At 36.6% G+C, this 13,291-nt stretch overlaps 1 protein-coding gene across 1 annotated transcript in view; it reads right to left on the reverse strand.

Moving 5' to 3' along the window:
• Window positions 1–13,291, reverse strand: part of KPNA1 (karyopherin subunit alpha 1) — a 68,788-nt gene that overhangs the window by 39,560 nt on the left and 15,937 nt on the right. The window contains exon 2 of the mRNA XM_034670442.1: window positions 6,346–6,479. Within this exon, the coding sequence (XP_034526333.1) occupies window positions 6,346–6,474 (129 nt within the window). The 5' untranslated portion in view covers window positions 6,475–6,479. The remainder of the gene's footprint in view (window positions 1–6,345; window positions 6,480–13,291) is intronic.

The following is a 13,291-nucleotide window of genomic DNA, read 5'->3' on the forward strand; positions in this document are numbered from 1 at the left end:
TGGGGGAGGGTCTTACCGCACTGGGACTAATGCAGGTTTGTCCCAGAACAGCAGTCATGCCAAAGTGCAGGGGCGTGGAGTTTTAAGTCACGCTCAGCAAAGAGCCAGTGTCCAAGATAGCCACCCTCAGCAGGCGTCTCTGCACCTATGCTGAGGGGCAGGAGAAGGAAATGGTGGCCACTGGCTCTTCTGTCTCTGTCACCTCTCCCAGACGTGCTCCAGGATGGGGAAACCATCTCTCCCGGTGAGTCCCAAGGGATTCTAAATATTAACAATGAACAATTGAAAACTGAAATTCAAAATATACCATTTGCAACAGCATCAAAACTACACAATACGTAAGGGAAAACCTGACAAAAAAACTACAAGTCAGTGTGCCTGGGTGGCACAGTCAGTTAAGTGTCCAACTCTTGGTTTTGGCTCAGGTCGTGATCTCAGTGTCATCAGATTGAGCACCGTGTCAGGCTCTACATTCAGCAAAGAGTCTGCTTGAGATTCTCTCTCTCCCTCTGCACCTCCTGCTTGTGCTCTCTTTCTCTCTAATAAATAAATGAATCTTTAAAAAAAGCAAAACCTACAAATCCCTGAGAGACAGTATAGATCTAAATAAATGGAGATGTGGTGCTTCATGAGTCAGAAGACTCACTGTTATGATATCAGTTCTCCCCAAGCTGATCTACAGATCTAACATAATCATAATCAAATCCTCAGAGCAGGCTTTCATGCACAAACTGACAAGCTGATTCTAAAGCTCATATAAAAATGCAAAGGACCTGTAATAGCCAGAACAATTTTTGGAAAGAAGAACAAGGTTAGAGGGCTACTAATATGATTTCAAGACTTACTATAAAAGCTACAGTAATCAAGACAGTGTGGTATATAAGACAGATAAATAAACCAACGGAACAGAAAGAAGTTCAGAAGCCAGACCTACACAGAGGTAGTCAATTGCATGTAAAAGGTTCTAAGGCAATGCAGAGAGGGGAAACAATCATTCTAATAAATGACACCTGAATAAATGGAAAGCCATATGTAAAAAAAAAATGGCCTCTTTCTCCTTTCCTCACATTATATACAAAAATTAAATGTAAATAATCATAGACCTACATTTAAACAGTAAAAATTCTTAAAGAAAACAGGAGAAAATCTTCAGTGACCTTGGCTTTGACAAAGATTCTTAGACTTGATCACAAAAGCACAACCAATAAAGGAAAAAAACGGATACATGGAATTCCAAAATCGAAACCTTTTGCTCTTCAAATAGCACTTCTGAAAATGAAAAGGCAAGCCACTGACTGGGAGAAAATATTTAAAAAACATATCAAACAAAAGACTTGCATCCAGAAAACAACTCAATTAAAAAACTAAACAGACTTCACTAAAGTAGATATACAGATGGCAAATAAGCACATGAAAAGATGCTCTCAACTTCAGTCATTAGGGAAGTGCAAAATAAAACCACAATGGCATACTACTATGCACACCTTAGAACAGATAAAATGAGAAAGACTGACCAAATGCTCACAGGATGTGGAGCAAATGAAACTCTCATACCCTGCTGATGTGAAGATAAAGTAGTACAACCCATTTTAGCAAACAGTCGACAGCATCATAAGTACACACCTACTACACAACCCAGCCATTCTCCTCCTAGATATCTATCCTGGAGAAATGGAAATATATGCCCATACAAAGAGCTCTTCATGAATGTTCATAGCAGCTTTATTTATAAACACCAAAAATTGGAAACAATGCAAACTGCCATCAACAGGTGAATGGATAAACCAATTGTGGTTTTATCTTTACAAGAGATCGCTACTCAAGAATATAAGGAATGAACTGATACACACAACATAAATAAATCTCAAAATGATTAAGCTGACTGAAAGAAGCCAGACAAAACAGAATACATATTGTATCAGTCATTTATGCAAAGTAATCAGTGGTGACTGAAAACAGATTAGAAGTTGTGGTGGGGTGGGGAAAAAAAGTACTACAAAGGTATACCAGGAAAACTTTGAGAACAATAAATATGTTCACCATCTTAATTATGGTGATGATTTCACAAAGATATACATGTCAAAATTTTACAAACTGTACATTCTACTGTATGTCAACTATACAGCCATGAAGTTTAAAAACATAGAAAAAAATAATAGTTGAAATAAACTGCAATACATCTATTTTATTTATTCTTAATACTAAAATACACACACTCTTGTTCCCTCTGGAGGATGCTAAGAAACCAACTCATTGTTTTGAAAATGAAGAAATGGAGAAATTCAAGTATTTCTTTTTCCTGTACGATTACTAATTAAGAAAAACTAAAAATTGCAGTTTGATCAACCTCTGGGATCTTGCTTTTATGGTGTGTCAGGGAGGTTTGGAGCAGTAGTAAGTCTATGGCTAGTTAATCTCCACTGCTGAAGTAAGAATCTCCTGAATACTCTACCTAATGTCCTGTGAAAGATGAGTTTTCCAGTCTGGCTAGAGGAACAGGCACTATTCTCAGCACCGTGCGAGGACCAGGCACTGTTCCCTCTAATCTTTGTGGACGATAGTTTCCTCTAGCCTTGAGTAGTCTACTCAAGCACATATGCTGGTCACTACCCTGCTGAATATTCAAAGAAACACTTGGAAGATCTCCAGGATTCTTTCTCTATATATACAGGTCTCTCCCTTTTGGTATTCCCTCCTATGAATGGACAACTTGATCTCCTCGGACTCTCAACTCTGTCTCCTCAACTCAGGAAGGCTGTGGTCTTTAGTTCCCTGTTCCTGTGTTGCAACTTGGAAACTCTCTTGGGCAGTAAGCTGAAGCAATCATTCATAGGGCTTGTCTCACTGGCTTCCTATCTCTAGAGATCACTGTCCTTCTCTGGTTAATGTCACTGTCCTTCTCTGGTTAATGTCTTGAACTACTGTTTCATGTATTTTGTCTGTTTAATCTCGGTTTGTTTCAGGTAGTAGGGTAAATCTGGGCCCTGCTATTCTACTTTGGCTGGAAGCGGAAGTCCTCCAAGTGCCCTTTCTAATACTCAAAATACCCCAATACAGCTAATGGGAGCCTGTACAAGCTAACTCCTGAGTCTTTTCAACACAAGTTTTGATGGTCTTAAACCTCCCTGCTCTATGTTATGAAAAAATACTACACATTCACCTTGAATATTCCCTATCTCTAAAGAATCAGGTGTTTTTTCCAAGAAGACTTGGTCCCGAGAGAAAAATTCTCTAATGACCACAATATCTCAGGGTGCTAGGAGTGCTCACTGATACAAGGTATTTCGCTATTTCTAAGTCTTTCTAGGACAGAACTGGGTTTCACGTGTATGTGTGTTTTAAGAAAAATATGGAACTGTAAATTATCTGAGAAGTTTAACCACGTAGCAAATCAGATAAAAATAATCTAAAATAGCTGTAGAAGAGAATGAAAAGACAGGCAGGAATATGAAGCCAAGCAGGTAAAAAATCAGACAACCGACTCCAGGAAAAACAAAGTACGAAGAAAGGAAATGTAACCGTGGGATACCATTCGTTTCAGCAATAAATAATACTTACATACTGTAGTATAACTATACTGAGAATACACGTAAGGGAAAAGTAGCGTAAGAGCTTAAATCTTCACCTACCGTACCAGAATATAAACAGATAATATTTTAAATTGATAAATAAATAGCCAAGAGGATTGCAAGTGGTTTACTTGGGAATGAGACCAGAACACTAGCGGTTTGGTTTCAAGTACTGTAGTACTATTTAACTTTTTCAACTGTGTTTTTCAAAGAAAAACAGGTTTTAGAAAAGAAAAAACTGGGATGCCTGGGTGGCTCAGCCAGTTAAGCAGCTGCCTTCAGCTGGGGTCATGATCTTGGGGTCCCGGGATGGAGTGCCATGTCTGGCTCCCTGCTCAGCAGGGAGTCTGCTTCTCCCTCTCCCTCAGTCCCTGCCCCCCGCTTGTGCTCTCTCAAATAAATAAAATCTTTAAAAAAACAATAAAAAATAAAAACCTGCCAAAACAATCATGATCTATACACCTTATCTACAGACATGTTGACTGAACCTGTCAACCAAGTTAATCAATGGGGAAAGTTGCCTATCCACAAGTTTCCCAACTTGCTCACTTCACAAGGTATTTCTTATAACTAAAAACATCAAGCAAACCTCCCTTCTTCATCATGATGGGTTTTATTAACTTTTCATTAGCACTAGATTACCTATTCACTCTGAATTAACAAGAGTCTGCTTAATTCAAATTTATAAGTACTGGTTCAATCAGAATGACAGCAACTAGTGAAATTTTCGCCAAAAACAAATTTTAGATTGGTCTGTAAGTGCCAAATGGATAGAGGTCATTTATAAAGTGCTGCCTAGATATAACAAAAATTAAATGTTAATCTGATGAAAGGATAGCCCTCAAAGATGCAGTTATTTTTTGTGCACTTGGCAACATCAATTCCTGTGCTACACTCACATCTACCTCTTCAGCTGGTTTAAGCTTGTGACTTTTCCCGAGAGATAACAAAGAAACTGTGAAAATATAAACAGTATGTAATGAATCTCTATTTTACTGATATTTACTATTTTACAAAGTAGGCATGAAATAAGTACTATTATGATATTAAGAAGCCTGCCTGGTTGTACCAGTTCTCTCTACATAATACATACAAAATTAAAAAATTAAGATTTTAAATAGAGCAATATTCTAAAAACTTATCACAGAAACTTATTAAAGCCATAGCACAATTTCAGATCTCATACGATGAACATGATAGAATTTCAACCACAAATATTTTTAGTCCAATACATGGGGCCATACTTGCCAGTTGCTATATTAAGGATATAGACCATTTGTCTTCAGGCAGGTAAGTGAATACGAAAAATTTATTTTATTTATATAAACTTTACAATAAAGTCTAATTACATGACATCACCCATCACCAAGAAGAGAATAAAATGAACACTGTTAATGGCAGAGGATCATTATTACACCTTCAACTGGCTTTATGCCAAATATGACGCATAAGCTGGTGGTTATATTTAGACCTATGCTTGGGCTCATGTGTATATATTCATGTATTCACATTCACATATGCAAATATAAATATGTAACAATGTTATGATGATTTCTGAATTTACCTCCAAAATAGAAGCTAATACAAAAGTTAATTCAAAGAAAAGTTTCCATTTCAAATAAGACACAGATGAATAAAAGAGGTAACAAGAAACCCAGAAAAACTCATCCTTTTATGAATAAGTGATAACTCTTAATTTACTACACTTGATATAAACTCTATTATAATATTACAAACTCTCTTTCCCAAAAAATAATAACAGTGTTTGAGTCAAACATCTACAGCCCTAACCAAAAAAAAAAAAACAAAAAACTGAGGTTGTAATGTACTCTTGGACTTTAACCAAAACTGGATTTTGCAGTGCAGTGTTACTCAAAAGAACAGTGTATTTTGAGACCAGCTCACTATAACTGCAAAATATTTATGAGATTACCTTACTTCTCAGGTATGAAAGATTGTGACTCATTCATTTGCCTTTTATGGAGCTTTTGTAGCATGAGGATCAAATGGTCCTTCCAAGCTCAAAAGTCTCTCCTTAGCAAAAAAAAAAAAAAAAAAAAAAAGTCACCTAAGTGTCTTTAAATTTCTTTGCCAAAAGAAATTCTAGGCATTCATTCTAGGCATTTTTAGAGGAAGGTAAAGTGAGAGTTAGTCCCAATCCTGTAGATGTTCAGATGTTCTCGAGTTAAAAATGACCAAAAATTAAAAAAAAAAAAGAAATCAAAAATCAATGTCCTAATGAATCATACAGAATTAATTTAGGGGTAAAAAGACATATTCCTTGAGATTTTTGCTTTAAAATAGGATATAATAAAGAAATGTAAAGACAACATGAAGCAAGTACAGCAAATTACTGACAATTACTGAATACAACGGATGAGTTTATGAAGTTCACTATTCTTTAATTCTGTAAGTTTACAAATTTTCATATTAAAGATTCACTTGATAATTTATTAAAAACATGCACATATAAAATCTTCAGCAAGTTTTAAAAAAGCAACTTTAAAAAAAAAATACACTAAAAACAAATAGGTCAAAATATTAAACAGTCATTGTACTGCAAATATGAGAACCTGAGAGATTTCTTTATTCTTGTATTCTGCTTTTCATCACCTCCTCTTCCCCACTCCCCAAACACACTGATTTTATGATGGCCGGGATATATATTTACATACACACACATACCTAACACTGTCAAAATTAAAATAAAGTGGTTTCAGGCTTAAAATGGAAAATTAAGTTCTTTAAAATAAATGAACAACGGTAAAGGATTTACCTGCTCTTCTCTTTTCTGCTTGCGTAACTGCAGTCCCTCTTCCTCCCTCCTCCTGCGCATCTCATCAGGATTCAGGGACTTATTTTTGTAACTTTTCAGGCGAAAGTTCTCTTTTCCTGGGGTAGTCATGTTTTCTACAAAAATGAGAGAAAGGAAGAGAACAAAAAAGCCTGGATTATGGTAAAGAGCTGTCATTCTAATAGCTCAGCCTTTTAAACATATACATGCCCAGCCTCACTGAATAAGGACACCAGAAATGGCTATTTTTTTTAACAGCTTTATCAAAGTGTACAAGTCAACAGCTTTCGTATTTTCACATCAATGTGCAAACCATTACCACAGTCAATTTTTTAACATTTTCATCACCTCAAAAAGAAACTGTACCATTTGGCTATCACTCCTTTTCAGGACATTTCATATGAATAGAATCATATGCGTGGTCTCTGTGCCTGGCTTCTTTCACTTAGTATATTTTCAAAGTTCATCTATGTAGCAACATATATCCGTACTTTATTCCTTTTTATGGCTGAATAATATCCCATCACACGGGATACCCCATTATATTTTATATGTCATCAAGACATTTGTGTTCTTTCCACTTTTTGGCTATTATGAATACTGCTTCCATAAACATCTGTGGACAAATTTTTACGTAGTCGTATATTTTCATTTTTCTCGGGCATATACCTAGGAATTGAACTGCTGAGTCACACGGTAACTCTGTTTCATCGTTTAAGGAACTACCAAACTATTTTTCCAAAGTGCTGCACTACTTTATGTTCCCACCAGCAGTGTACGAGGGCTGATAATTTCTTCACTATCACAATTTTTGGTGTCTGCTGTCCTTTCACATATTTATTTTCTAACTGTATATCTTCCATTAAAACAAAAAAAGTCTACTCAGATTCTTTGCCCATTTTTGAAGTCTTTTTTTTATCATTAAGTTAGAAGAATTCTTTATATATTATAGACATAAGTCCCTTATCAGAGTGGTGCCTGAGTGGAGCAGCTGGTTGAGCATCTGACTCTTGAAGTTTCAGCTCAGGTCGTGATCTCTGGGTCACAGAATCAAGCCCCGTGTGGGGCTCCCTGCTCAGCACAGAGTCTGCTTCCCTATCCCTCCTGTGTGCTCTCTAAAAATAAATTAATGGATCTCTTAAAAAAAAAAAAAAGAAAAAAGAAAAAGTCTCTTATCAGATATATAGTCTTTAAATATTTTCTTTCACTCTATAGGTTTTCTTTTCACTTTCTTAATGGTGTCCTTTGAAGCGCAAAAGTTTTTAATTTTAATGAAGTCCAAATTAATCTATTTTTGTTGTTGTTGCTCATGCTTTTAGTGTCATACTTAGGGATTCTTAATCCTAAATTTCCTTCTAAGAGTTTTAAAGTTTTAGCTCTTACAGTTAGGCCTGTCATCTATTTTGAGTTAATTATTATTTACGGTACAAGGTAAGGGTCCAACTACATTATTTCACATATGGCTACCCATTCGCTCCAGGCACCATTTGTTGAATTCAGGCTATTCTTTCTCCATCGAATGGTCCTAACACCCTTGTTGAAAAACAAACTGACCACATCTATACGGTTTTATTTCTCACTTCTATTCCATTGATCTGTTTGTATATCCTTGTGCTGATTCAACACAATTTTGACTGATGTTATTGTAGAAAGTTATGAAATCAGAAGTATATGTCCTCCTATCTTATTCAAGACTGTTTTGGCTCTTCTAGACACCCTGCAATTCCACATGATTTTTAGGATCAGTCTGTCAATTTCTACAAAGAAGTCAGCTGGGATTCTGATATGGACTACACTGAATCTGTGGGTCAATGTGGGGAGTATTGCCATCTTAATGTTAAATCTTCCAATCCACAGACAGGATACTTTTCTCTTTTCTTAGATCTTCTCTAGTTTCTTTCAACAATATTTTATGGTTTTCAGTGTTTTATACTTCTTTTGTTGAATTTATTCCTATTCTCATTTTTTTGATGCTATTGTAAATGAATTTCTTTTTTTTTTAAATATTTTATTTATTTATTGACAGAGATAGAGACAGCCAGCGAGAGAGGGAACACAAGCAGGGGGAGTGGGAGAGGAAGAAGCAGGCTCATAGCACAGGAACCTGATGTGGGGCTCGATCCCATAACGCTGGGATCACGCCCTGAGCCGAAGGCAGACGCTTAACCGCTGTGCCACCCAGGTGCCCCTGTAAATGAATTTCTTTCTTAATTTCACTTTTGGATTGTTCGTGACAAGTCTATGGAAATACAACTGATTTTTGTATACTGATTTTGTATTTTGCAACTTTGCTGAACTTGTGTATTGTGCTAATTTTTTTTAGTGGATTCCTTAGGATTTTCTAAGGCATTTCATACAAAATCGTATCATCTGCCAGAGACAGTTTTGTTTCTTTCTTTCCAGTCTTGAGGCCTTTGTGTATTTTTCTTTCTTTTCCTTATTTTTTCCCCAAAATTGCCATAGCTAGAACCTCTAATATAATGTCAAATAAAAATGGAAAAAGCAGACACTCTTTTCTTATTCCTGATTGTAGAGGAAAAGTGTTCAGTTTTCCCCATTAAGTATGATGTTTGAATTTTTCATAGGTATGTCTTTATTCATGTTGAGGAAGGTCACTTCTAATCCTCGTTTTTTGAGTGTTTTTATCATTTAAAGGGTGTTGGATTTGTCAATTTTTTTGTGTGTCTATCACGAGAACAATGTGACTTTTGTTTTTTATTTCCTGACACGTTATGTTAAGTGGTTTGTGAACTTTACACTAACCTTGCATTTCTGAGATATCATGTCACTTGGTCCTGGTGTAAAATTCTTTTTATATGCTGGTGAATCAGGTTTGCTAGTATTTTGAGGATTTTTGTGTTCATCTTCATAAGAGAGAGTGGTCTGTAATTTTCCTGTGATGTCTTTGGTATCAGGGTAACACTAATACTAGCTTCATAAAATAAGTTGGGAAGTGTTCCCCTTCACAATTTTTAGGAAGAGTTAGCATTCTTCTTTAAGTGTTTGGTAGAATTCAGCAGTGAAGCCACATGGGCCTGGGGTTTTCTTTGTGGGTAGAGCTTTATGATTAATCCAATCTTTTCACTTGCTAAGGTCTATTCAGTTGTCTATGTAAGTCAGTTTCAGCAGCCGTCTTTCTAAAAATCTGTCCATTTTAGGGGGCTTTGGTGACGCGGTTGGGCGTCCGACTCTTGGTTTCGGTTCAGGTCATATCTCATGATCTCAGGGCTAGGGCGGTGAGATCGAATCCTGTGACGGGCTCCACACTCAGCAGAGAGTCTGCCTGAGATTCTCTTTCTCTCCCTCTCTCTCTGTCCCTCCCTCTCCCTCATGCTTGCTCTCTCAAAAATAAACATTTTAAAAATTCTCCATTTTATCTAAGCTATGTAAGTTATTGGTATGCAGTTGTTCATAGTATTCCTTTATAATCCTTTCCATTTTTTGTAATCCCAGTAGTAATGTTCCCTCTGTTATTTCTGATTCAAGTAATTTAAGTGCTCTTTTTTTCTATGTTAATCTGGCTAAAGGTTTGCCAATTTTGTTGATTTTTTTCAAAGAAGCAGTTTTTGGTTTCCTTAATCTTTTTTTTTTTTCTAGTTCATTAATTTCTACTCTCATCTTTATTATCTCCCTCCTTCTGCTTGTTTTAGGTTTACTTTGCTTTTTTCCCAGTGACTTAAGGTGGAAGGTTAGTTGATGATCTGAGTGAGATCTTCCTTCTTTCTTAATGTAAGCATTTATTACTTGAAGTTTCCCTGTAAGCACTGCTTTAGCTGTATCCCATGTTTTCTTAAGTGGTAATTTCATTTTCATTTATCTCAAACTATTTTCTGATTTCTCTTTTCATTTCTTCTTTGATCTACTGGTTATTTGGGAATATGTTAATTTCCACATATTTGTGAGTTCCCCAAATTTCTGTTAGTGATTTCTAATTTCTTTCCACTGTGGTCAGAGAACAACCTTCGTATTATTCAATCCTTTTAAGATTTGCTTTGTGGCCTAGCTTATGGTTTATCCTTGGAAATGTCCCACATTCACTGAGAAGAATATATATATCTATTGTTGCTGGGTAGCAGTGGTGTTCCACAGACGTCTGCTAGCTCTAGTTGGTTTATGGTGTGGTTTCTTTGTTGATCTTATGCCTAGCTGTTTTGTCCATTACTTAAAGTGGGATACTGTAGTCTCCCAACCATTACTGCTAAATTGTCTATCTTTCTCTTCATTTCTGTCAGATTTTACTTCTTATATTTCGGTGCTGTTATTAGGTACATATATACTTGTAACTTTTATCTTTCTAGTGGATTGACTCTTTCATCCCTTTTTATCTCTAGTAACATTTTTTGTTTTACAGTTTTTTTTCTGGGGCGCCTGGGTGGCTCAGTTGTTGAGCACCTGCCTTTGGCTCAGGTCATGATCCTGGGATCGGCGTTCTGGGATCGAGCCGTATCCTGCTCCCTGCTCAGCGGGAAGCCTGCTTCTCCCCAACCCCCCACTTGTGTTCCCTCTCTCGCTGCCTCTCAAATAAATATTTAAAAAAATAAAATAAAAAAAATAAAGTCTATTTTTTCTGATATTAGTACATCCACTCCAGGTTTCTTGTGGTGTTTGTTTGCATAATAGATCTTCTTCCATCCTTATACTTTCAATATATTTGTATCTTTAAACTTAAAGTACATCTCTTGTAGAGAGCATATAATTGGATACTTTGACAATCTCTGCCTTTTTTTATTATATAGTTTAATCAATTCATGTTTAATATTATTACTTACATAGTTGATTTATTTTCTATGTATCTCATTTTTTTTTTGCTCCTTTATTACTCTTGATTTCTTGTTTTACATTAAGTGAATATTTTCTAATGAAGCACTTAAATTTCTTTAATGACCTTTTCACTGGTTTTTTTTTGTTTGTTTGTTTTTGTTTTTCTCCCTAGGGGCTGCTCAAGGGCTTACCATATACATTTTAACTTCAGACTTACCGTAGCTTCAGACTTACACTAGCTTAATTCCAGTAAGATACAGAAATGTTACGCTATATAGTTCTATTACCTTTTCCTCCATTTGATGGCACCGTTGTGATACATATTACATTTACGGTTACAAATCCAACAAGCACTATGTTATAATTATGACTTTATCACCTATAGTCATTTCCTTAGCTTGATATAACTTTGCCTCCACTTACCTATATGCTGCTATTGACAGATACATTACAAATATACTACATTTCTACAACATACAGGCCCAAGAACACATTATACATATATTATTTTATATAACTGCTTTTTTAGAAGATATATTTATTTATTTTAGAGAGAGAGAAGGAGAGCAAGAGGTAGCACAAGCAGGAGGGACATGGGGAGAAAGAATCTGAAGCAGACTCCATGCTAAGCACAAGCCCAACACAAGGCTCCATCTCATAACCCTGTGATTGTGACCTGAGCATAACGAAGAGCTGCAAGCCTAACTGACTACACCACCCAGACCCCACACAACTGCTTTTTAAATCAGTTTTAAGTAAAAAGGAGAAAAAATATGTAGTTATATTCTCTTTTAAAATTACATAATTACCTTTAATTATGTACTCTTTGTTCATATGGATTCAAATTACCATCTGGGTTCACTTGCTTTCAGCCTAAAGAACTTCCTTCAGCATTCTTGCAAGATGGATCTACTAGTAATAAACTCTCTCAGTTCCTGTTTATCTGGGAAAAATCTTCATTTCACTATCATTTTAAAAGATAGCTTTGCTGGATACATAGGACTTTTGGTTGACTGTATTTGTCTTTGAGTACTTAGAATATATTATTACACTGCCTCTGGCCTCCATTGCTTCTGCTGAGAAGTAAGCTATTATTCTTATCTGGGCTCCCTTGGAAGACAATCCCTTGAAGAAGAGATTAGGAAATATTTTATGACCTGCTTCTCCCCCTAACCACCCAACCAAATCTCTGAACCAGACCCTCAAGCTGGGGTTGCAGAGAACAGCACACCTCTCTGAGAGCTCCCTCCTGTAGGAGTGGAATATTTTGTTGAGGGTAGGTGGCGGCCTGAGGTCTTCTCACCTTGTCTCTTCTGACATGAAATCACCACCTTATAAAACAGAAAAGATGATCTATTCCCCAGTACTCCCAGCAGCTCTGCACCCAGCTAGAGCCTCTGTTCCACAGGTGGGGACTGGACAGAGGATAGTCCTCTGCCTTTCCACCACAAACACCCACAACTTAGCCTCAGCAGCAGGCAGCCAGGCGCAGGATGAGAAATCCTGATGTCCTGCTCCTCCCAAGAGAACCTTCCCTCCAACTGGAAGCTCCTCATTTATTGTATGCCCTAGGACCATTTCCAGAAGCTTTAAATAGTTGTTTTTTCAAGTTTTGTCCAACTTTACTAGGGAGTGGGTTTGTAGAGCTCCTTGTGCCATCAGGCTGGAACTCACAAAAGTTATTTTTAAGACGATTTTACTGCAAGCCTGGATTGAGAATCATTTGATTTATAATGTGCTATGTTGCAACATCTATTTTACCTGAATCTCTTAACAAACATAAAGGGCAAGAATTATTCTCATCCTTTACAGTTAAGGATTCAAGATGCTAAAAGAGGTTAAGTGACTTGGCCAGGGTTACACACTTAATACAAGATACAGCAAGGATATGAACCTAGGTTCCTGGTTATAAACCTGATGTTCTACTGTTAGGTACTGAACTGTGCTCCCCCCTACCAACTATATACTGATGCCCTAACTTCCACAATGACTACATTTGCATATAGGGCCTTTAAGGAGGTAATTGAGGTTAAATGGGTTCATAAGAGTGGGGTCCTAATCCAGTAGGACTAGTGTCCTTACAAGAAGAGGAAGAGACACCAGAGATCTCTGCCCTCAACCCCATCCCATATGTACACACAAAAAAAGGCCGTGTGAGGAAACAGTG

The sequence above is a fragment of the Ailuropoda melanoleuca genome, chromosome 1, assembly GCF_002007445.2.
Source record: "Ailuropoda melanoleuca isolate Jingjing chromosome 1, ASM200744v2, whole genome shotgun sequence".
NCBI lineage: Eukaryota > Metazoa > Chordata > Mammalia > Carnivora > Ursidae > Ailuropoda > Ailuropoda melanoleuca.